Genomic DNA, 9,165 nt, shown 5'->3' with positions numbered 1-9,165 from the left:
ATTCAATACTCTTCTCCAGCACCACAGCTCAAAGGCGTCAATTCTCCTTCTATCCTCCCTAGTCATTGTCCAACTCTCTGATGCATAACAGGTGATTGCAAAGACCATGGCCTGTATCAGGCGCACCTTAGTCTCCAGAGAGACTAAGAGATAAGTCATTACAATGCTCAAAAAAAAAATTACAAAGTTTTGTAATTACAATGATATGTTATTGTGCTTAGAGGAAAGATGGTCACCCACATAGTGGGAAGATCGTAGAGATTTATGTAAAGTAAGAGCTTACTACTACCTGGGAGTTCATTCATTCATTTTTATTAGGAATATGACTATCCCCTGCCCTGTCGCCCACTGTTCTGGTCTCTTTCCTGTCTGCATGCTGACCCTCCCAGTAGAAATAAGTAACTAATAATAACTCTAGCCAACCACTGAGAACCATCAGAAACTAGCTAAAACCCAGAAAAAAAGCATCCCTCAGCTACTGTACGTGAAGGCCGATTCCACCATTTGCTTTGATTATAGGGTCATCCCAAATAACAAATGACATGAAAAGCATCAAAAAAGAAAAGATGGTACAGCAGATGTTTAAAAATGAGGCCGTCATTGTTAGAAAATGTCACTCTAAGTGGAAAGAGCACAGATAGACCATGTTTTGAGTTCTGGTACTGAGTGTTATTGGACAAATCATTGCATTCCTCCGTGCCTTAGTTTTCCCAGCCCTGGTAGCATAGTGCATTAAGTATTGCACTACTCTTCAGAAGTTTAGTGGTTCAAACCCATCAGTTATTCCTCAGGACAAAGACAGTTTCCTCCAATAAGGATTTTGCAGCCTCAGAAACCCAGTGGAGGTTACTATGAGTGGAAATTGACTGGAAGGCAGTGGTTTGGTTTTAAATAGGGATGAGATTGCCTACTACACATATGAAGTATGAAAATGTCTACCAAATAATACTGTTGTTGTTGTTGTTTGATGCCATCGAGTCATAGACGACTCATAGCGACCCTATGAATGAAAGGCCTGAGCACTGTTCATACATAGAGTTTCTGGAGGCAAGCCTTTTCGGAAGTGGATGCCGCTCCTGCTTCCAGGCTTGATTTAGTCGGGAAGCTCCAGCCAACACTGTCCACCATGGGTACCCATTACCACAACTGGCACATCACTGTCACAGTCTTCAGCATCACAGCAACCACGAGTTTCCTCTGTACAGCAACACACAGACCAGTGCTATACCACCTAGAAGAATGTTTGACAGGAAAACAATTTGACCCTGGGAGGAGCCAGCCAACCATGAACAACATGGCTGCTTCCTCTCCTCTCCCAGCTGTCTTTGGGCGTAAGGCCACCTCCTGGTTCAAACCCTAGGCCCAGGCTGGCTAGCCTCACCCCCCGGGGACAGAGCAAACCTGCACGTCATACACATGCCCGAAAAAGCAGTCGACTCCAAAAGCTTGCCACGATTCCTGTGCTCACACCACCATGCTCCTTCCTTCTGGCAAGGAGAACTTCCCAAGACCCTGCACATCAAACACACGTCAAATACAAATAATACTAGAGAGGAAAAAAGTGTGTGCTATATCGGCTACTCACTTACCCATTATTTTGTTACCCAACAACTCAATCACCTACTAGCCACCTGTTTGAAGTGTTAATGATACACCTCAGTAACAAACCGCAGGTTGTGAGGTGAGAGTAATACTGGTTGTGATAGTTAAGGTTGTCAGCTTGTCGGGGCCATGTGCCTTAATTCTTTATTAGTAATATAATGATGTATTTTGGCAGTTCCACGATGTAGCTATTTTTCATTTTGTGTTCAGTTATAATTATTCTTCATTTTCACATGGTGAACTTGGCTTTGGAATCTATCCATGTTGTTAAGTGAAGAGTTGGGTATATTACCAGCTTGAGACCTTAATTTCTTCTTTTGTAAGATGAGAAATTTGGAAAAATAGTTTCTGATTTTCTTTCCTACCTTGAAATGTGTTCCCATATTGTCTAATTTAAGGCAACAACCCATTCATGTCAAGTTATTGGAAATAATGTTTTTCTTAATCCAGGTAACACCCATTCCTGAACTGTTCCTAACTGCAGTGAAGCTCAATCATGACAAAACAGGTGCTAGATATTTACACCTGGCAAGAGAAGACAAAAATAATTTATTTAGGTATGTGGTGCCTTGTAAGAACATGTTCTAATTGTGTTTCTGCTAAAAACACCTGTCACAGATTAAGTAATTTAAAATAGTATCATATTGTTTTATTTTCATTGACAAGATATTCTGAAAATACATGGAAAAGAGTACCTGAATTTATATTCTTAGCAGTATACATTGAAATTTTCTGAAGTTATTATTTTATGCATGAGAATACAGTTTGCTGAAAATCTTAATGTTAAAGTGATTGTTTATGAGACAGCCGTGTTTAACCTTTCCTCATTCTCTTCCCTTTTTTCCTTTTTCTTAGTGTACAGTTTCGCACTACTCCAATGGATAGCACTGGTGTTCCACACGTTCTTGAGCATACAGTTCTTTGTGGTTCTCAGAAGTACCCATGTAGAGATCCTTTCTTTAAAATGTTAAATAGGTCATTATCGACTTTCATGAACGCCTTCACAGGTAAGACTGATGACCTGAACTGAAGTCATTAAGTTCTGAAAATAAGTGGGGTAGTTGGACAAAATGAAAGACATCCTTTAGGAAAGGATCAACATGATGATCAAACAATCAAGAGTGAACTTTTTAGGAAATGCTGTAGGACGTTTTTCTCTTGAAAGTTCAAAGCAATTTTCAGAAGTAGGCCTCTTTTTAATTCTTTTTGAACATAGAGGTTTTTTGTGATTCTCATAAGTACCCATTTAGTGATCCTTTCTTCAGAATGTTAAGCAAGTCATATCAACTTCCATGAACGCCTTCCTAGGTGAGACTGAGGTCCTGAACTGAAGAAGTTATTTAAGTTCCACATACTTTGAGCATGTTGCTAGGAGAGACTTCCTTTGAGTGGAATATGATGCTTGGAAAGGTAGAGGGTCAGTGAAAGAGAGGAAGAGTGTCAGTTAGGTACATTGAAATGGTGGCTGCAGCTACGGGCTCAGAGATTGTGATGATGGCACAGGATAGGACAGAGTTCAGCTGTGGTGTCCATAGGGGTGCTATGAGTCATACCTGACTCAGTGGCACCTAACAACAACATTTATCTTGATGATAAAGCTATTATTTGACTTTTAGAAAATGAAAAGAGAGTAGTCTTATTGTTGTTGTGTACTGTTGAGTTGGAACTGACTCACAGATAACCCTCTAGTGGGTTTTAATTGCACAGGAGACCACACACCTTCCATGGAATAGCTAGCAGCTTTGAACTGGGTGTCTTTGGATAGATAGGCAGCACAATTCCAAATAAAGACTTATCAGTTGTTGAGAGAGTGAAGTGTCTACTCTTTTAAAGAGTGGATGAAATTAATTGTGTAACAAAATGATATTATCTTTTGGCATCTAAGATATTATCTCCCGAGGAGCTTAAGCTCTGCAAGTTTAATGAAAGAATGAATGCTAAGTGTTCATTAAGCTCCAGATCCTGTGTTGTATCTGGAAAGGTTGAAACAATCATGGTAGCAAAATCATGGATCAAAGCATGGAACTGGTATCATTTGTTCCATTGATAGAAACATTTTTTATGATGAAGTTAGAGTTGAACGTCAGTAGCTGTAGTAAGAATCTGTTGTATCTTAAAAATCTCACTTTTCATTTGTACCCAGCCAGTGATTACACTCTGTATCCATTTTCCACACAAAATCCCAAGGATTTTCAGAATCTTCTCTCAGTATATTTGGATGCAGCCTTTTTTCCATGTTTGCGGGAGCTGGATTTCTGGTAAGTAAGGATTTATTGATTGCTTTAAGCTTTAAGTACTGGAATATTTATCATTTCAGAATTATTTATCATTATTTAGGCAGGAAGGATGGAGACTGGAACATGAGAATCCCAGTGATCCCCAGTCACCCTTGATCTTTAAAGGCGTTGTCTTCAATGAAATGAAGGGAGCCTTTGTAAGTTTTTTCCTTTTTTTATATTGTGTTAAACTTATAATCTTAGCTGTGTAACTGTAAAATATATATAGATTAGAAACAGAATTGGCATGTAACTTCTTGAATTAGTTAGAAGGCAATGGTGTGTGCAGAAACCACACAATAGTAGCAAGGCCAGGCCCCTGTATCTTCTAGAGTCTTGTCTAGAGCACTATGCTGGAACCCCTGGTGTGTCATCTACGGGAGGTCTGTGAGGTAAAAAATACTTTCATAATGTTAAGACATTATTTTCATTTTCACTCTCATTCTTCTCAACTATATCTTATCCATAAACTACATTACATGAAGTGTGATATCTCAGTATGTGGAATTCCAAAGCAGATTGGACAGAATCCAGCTGTCTTCTATCATGTCAGACACTAAAGAGATTTGCAAAAATCTAAAATGGTCTGCTTTCCTCAATTTTTTTTTCTTACTGAAAAATATTTAAAAATATATATATATGACATAGCATCTCACCCCAGTCAGAATAACAAAATTTAACAGAATGGCAACCTGCTGGCGAGGTTGTGGAGAAACTGGAACCCTTATTCACTGTTGGTGGGAGTGTAAAATGGTGCAACCACTGTGGAAAGCAGTATGGCGCTTTCTCAGAAAGTTGCAAATAGAGATACCATTTGACCCAGCAATTCCACTACTGGGAATATACCCTAAAGAGACCATAACTGACATCCAAGCAGATATATGCACACCCATGTTTATTATGACTTTGTTCACAATAGCAAGGAGTTGGAAACAACCCAAGTGCCCATCAACAAACAAATGGATAGAGAAGCTGTGGTATATTCACATAATGGAATACTATGCTGCATTAAAAAACAAGGAACTCATGCAATATTATTCAAACTGAGTGACCCTGGAGGACATTATGCTGAGTGAAATATCTCAGTCACAAAAGGACAAATACTACATGGTGCCACTGTTGTAAAACAGGACTGACCTCAGAGTTGGGGGAAGACTCAGAAGGATAGCTTCAATAACGTATACTGCATTGAAACAGATGAGGGAGAAAACTGTTTAAAAGGGATATGTGATTAGGTATTTTTGTCCTGACAGGAGTCCAGAGTGAAGGCTGCATAGTGGAGTGGACCTGGGGGAAAGGATTATGAAACAATGAAAGAATTTTTTTTTTCACTTTTCCAAGAGGGTAGTGTACTGGGGCGGGGGGGGGAGGTTGGGAGGAGAGGAAAGTTCAACAATGAATAAATGGAAATCGAAAGTCTCTGTAAATTTTCATTAAAATTAATAATAAATTAAAAATAGAATCTACACATGTATTTCCATTTCTTAGTATAGGAAAAGTAATATACGAATAACCTACATAATAAAAAGTAAACATAAAATCAAAAGCTCTGTGGAGGCTTCATTAATTTTTAGATGTGAAAAGGCATCCTGAGACCAAAATGTTTGAGAACTGCAATCCTAAAAGCTTATCATCATTATTACTCCTCTTAATGAATGTTCAGGGCCTACCCCAATCAGTGCTAATATTTCCAAAGTGCTTGTGGTTGCTTGACTTTAACATGTTTCCTGTTTTCTTACCTGTAACCTCTTTTATCGGACAAACTATTTCTTACCCATTAAAATGACACAATTTGAGTATCGTTTCTTTCGAGGTTTTTTTTCCCCGAGATATTTTTTTAAACTCAATTTATGCTAACTTCCTTTGGAACCCTGTGACTGTCCACCCTTCATAATTTCACTGTGCCTTTCTCTTTTCTTTAGTTGTGATTGAAAATAATTAGTGACGATCCAGTGTATATACTGAGAAGGAAATTTTTCCTAGTGTTCAGAAGTGCCCTCCCTTGGCTCCTTTGCCTAGTTTATTTATAAATTGAGTTCTTAAATCAATCATTATCTGCTTGTTATTTGTTGTTAAATGCCATCGAGTCCAGCATGATTTATAGCGACCCTATGAACAAAAGATCTGAACCCTATTTTGTAACTATGAGCATATCTCTAATGTTCATAGAGTTTCCAAAGTCCTGTTGTTTAGGGAGTGGATGCTAATCGTGCTTCCAAGCCTGTCTTAATCTGAGAGCTCCACAAAACACTGTCCACCATGTGTAATGATTATGGCAATGTAAGTGCTTGTATTTACTGTTAGAACAGTTCATTTGCTACATAGTATAATTGTATGCTCCTAGAATGATTGATTTACTGTATTGTGTTATAATAATGTGTGTGTATGTGAGATAGATAGATAGATAGATAGTTACAGGAAGGCTTCAGGCCTTTTGTTCATAGAGTTGCTATGCAATCAACAACAACATATATATTTATATATACACACACACTTTTTTTTCTTTTAATTTAAAGACAGATAATGAGAGGATATTCTCACAGCATCTTCAGAATAGACTTCTTCCTGACCACACTTACTCAGTGATCTCTGGTGGCGATCCATTGTACATCCCAGATCTTACGTGGGAGCAACTGAAAGAATTTCATGCTACTCATTACCATCCAAGTAATGCCAGGTAATTCTTCATTGTTAAGGTTTAATGATAAATTTTTAATTTACTTATTTGCGTTAATGTACAATAAATGACACAGTTTCACATTTAGCAAAGAGATGTTTCCTTCAGAAGTGTGTGCTTTCTTCTTATGTTTTTTGCTTGCTGGATTATCCATATAACTTACGTGAACTTCCATTTAAAAAGGGCACAATCAGTAGATAGTTATGCTGCTAACCCAAAGGACATACCTCTGGTTTTTCAAATCCACCAGTGGCCCTTTGAGAGAAAGAGGCTCACTTTCTTTCCATGTGATTTACAACCTCATGTATCTAATGGAGATCAGTTATGGATAAATTTGATAGCAGTAACCAGCAGTAGGTATAATGGTCAGATTATTTTCTTTGCTAAAGTATTTTTTTAAAAGTTGTAGACGTAATTGTTGTTGATGTGTACGATCAAGTCAGATCTGACCCATAACTACCCTCTAGCGTGTTTTCAGAGGCAATTAGTTACACAGGAAAAGATTGCCTGTTTTTCTTTCTTAGAGCAGCTGGTGGATTCAAACCACCTGCCTTCGAGTTGCCAGCACAACTCCTTATTACTAGGCCACCAGAGCTCACTATAGACATGATCAGTTACTCTGAAACACTTTATTTTCTAAGCCTGAATTGTAGATTTCTTATGTAATACTACTAAAGAGAAAATTTTCTTAAAGTTGTTTGTAATACTTATTTCATACTTGCTTACCCCCACTTGTCCCCAAAATCTTTGCTTGACCTTAATAAGGCCCACATACTACATTTAGTTATCATGAGCAGTTGTCAAATATCACTTTGAATTCATGGCGACCACTTGTGTGGGAGACTAAATCTGTGCTCTTTATGGATTTTAGTGACTTATTTTTCATAGATAGATCACAAGAGGGTTCTCTAGTCTCAACTGATCTAGTCAACCTGGACTTTCTTTAAAAATTTAAGCTCAATTCTATGCTTTTGTCCTGCTTCTGTCAGAGTCCATCTATTGTGTCTCTGATGAGAACAGTGACAGAGGTAGCCACGCCTCATCTGCTTTTCTGGTGTCAGTGTAAATGAGGTGTTTCCCTTTAGCCGTGTAGACTAACTTCTTCTCTGAGACTTTGGGATCCATCTTTTTGTTTTGCTCTTATGGAATAGAAACTAATAATTGTGTCTTGGACTCTGATCAAAAGCTTTTAAGTTTTAAGATACTAAAATGTCCCATGAGCTTAAAATTCTAAGCCTTCAAAGTCAGAACACCAATCTCACAATACGTTTAGTTTTGTCTGAGTATCTGTGAGTATTTATGTGTGCACAGATGTATCTGTACACACATGTGTTTATAGATACTCTTGTCTGTGTATACATATGTATATGCCAGTACTTACCTATACACATAACATGCCTTTACACATGCACATGCCAACATACTCTCATTTCTTTTACTATTATTGTTGGCATGTTTACAGAAGTGTATCATTAGGTCTTTCTCCTGTGGAACTGCAGCGTGGTTGGAACTGACATCCTTCCGTTTAATAACCACACATCTCGTCTTTATCCTCCCAGGGCTCTTTTAGTTTTTTTATGCTAGTTTCCCCAGTCATAGCTCAGATTAAATTTAAAAAAAAAGATCAACTTTTATCATCATGACCCTCACACATTGATTGAATAATTATATTATTTGAATTGTATAATCTGAACTTTGTAGCCTTAAAATAGAATTTTACAAAATTTTTTATCTTAGTTTTCAGTCTTAGGTAAATCTTTTACATTGCTTCAGCCAAGCCATTTTTAACAAATCATTTATTTCTTATTTGCAACATCTTTTAGTAGATTTCATAGGGACCTCTGGTGGCATCATCTACAGGGAGATGCTCTGCTGACCGAAAGGTGGCATCTCTTTGTCAGTTCAAATTCACAAGAGACCCCACCAGGGAACGATGGGTAGTCTCGTCCTCTGCAGGTTACAGCCTTCCAAAACCCACTCGAGGGGCGGCTTTCAGTCAGCTCCAACTTGATGGCAGCGTGGGGAATAGTCTAGTAGATTTAAATAGAATGAAATAGAAGCTTTTGCCAATATTACATTTAGTTAATTCCTATAATACATGGTGTATTTTTACAAGAAAACAATGAATTGGGTACTTGTTTTATGAAATAAAACAAAGAACACTTCTTCTATATTTGGTGTTTAAATAAAGGAGGGGAACCCCTTCCTGTATACTGATCTGTTATAAACAGTTACATATTGTGTGTCCTCTATTTCATGTTAAAAAAACTTTAATTGATTTCTCATCTCATCTCTTAAATAAACTAGTATATCCTCTCAAAATTTTAGGTTCTTCACTTACGGTAATTTTCAATTAGAAGAACACCTGAAACAAATCAACGAAGAAGCGCTGAGTAAATTTCAGAAAATTGAACCAAATACCACAGTGCCAGCTCAGAAGCCTTGGGAAAAGCCTGTATGTCCATAGAATAATAATTTTAAAAAAAAAACAACAAAAAAACAAAGCAAAACTGTATCTTTAAAATATGTTAAGATTTGAACTATGTATGAATAACAGGATTTTAATATATATTTTATCTATTGTGTTATATGTATATATAGTATTTAAGA

At 37.3% G+C, this 9,165-nt stretch overlaps 1 protein-coding gene across 1 annotated transcript in view; it reads left to right on the top strand.

Moving 5' to 3' along the window:
- Positions 1–9,165, top strand: part of PITRM1 (pitrilysin metallopeptidase 1) — a 40,725-nt gene that overhangs the window by 4,884 nt on the left and 26,676 nt on the right. Inside the window, exons 3-8 of the mRNA XM_006888958.1 lie at positions 2,053–2,159; positions 2,458–2,609; positions 3,746–3,860; positions 3,940–4,036; positions 6,395–6,555; positions 8,884–9,010. Coding sequence (XP_006889020.1) covers positions 2,053–2,159; positions 2,458–2,609; positions 3,746–3,860; positions 3,940–4,036; positions 6,395–6,555; positions 8,884–9,010 — 759 coding nt within the window. The remainder of the gene's footprint in view (positions 1–2,052; positions 2,160–2,457; positions 2,610–3,745; positions 3,861–3,939; positions 4,037–6,394; positions 6,556–8,883; positions 9,011–9,165) is intronic.

This window comes from Elephantulus edwardii, unplaced genomic scaffold, assembly GCF_000299155.1.
Source record: "Elephantulus edwardii isolate Elephantulus edwardi_28Jun2011 unplaced genomic scaffold, EleEdw1.0 scaffold00073, whole genome shotgun sequence".
Lineage (NCBI taxonomy): Eukaryota > Metazoa > Chordata > Mammalia > Macroscelidea > Macroscelididae > Elephantulus > Elephantulus edwardii.
Note: the sequence above shows the minus strand (reverse complement) of the source record. Positions and strands in the feature narration are given on the sequence as shown.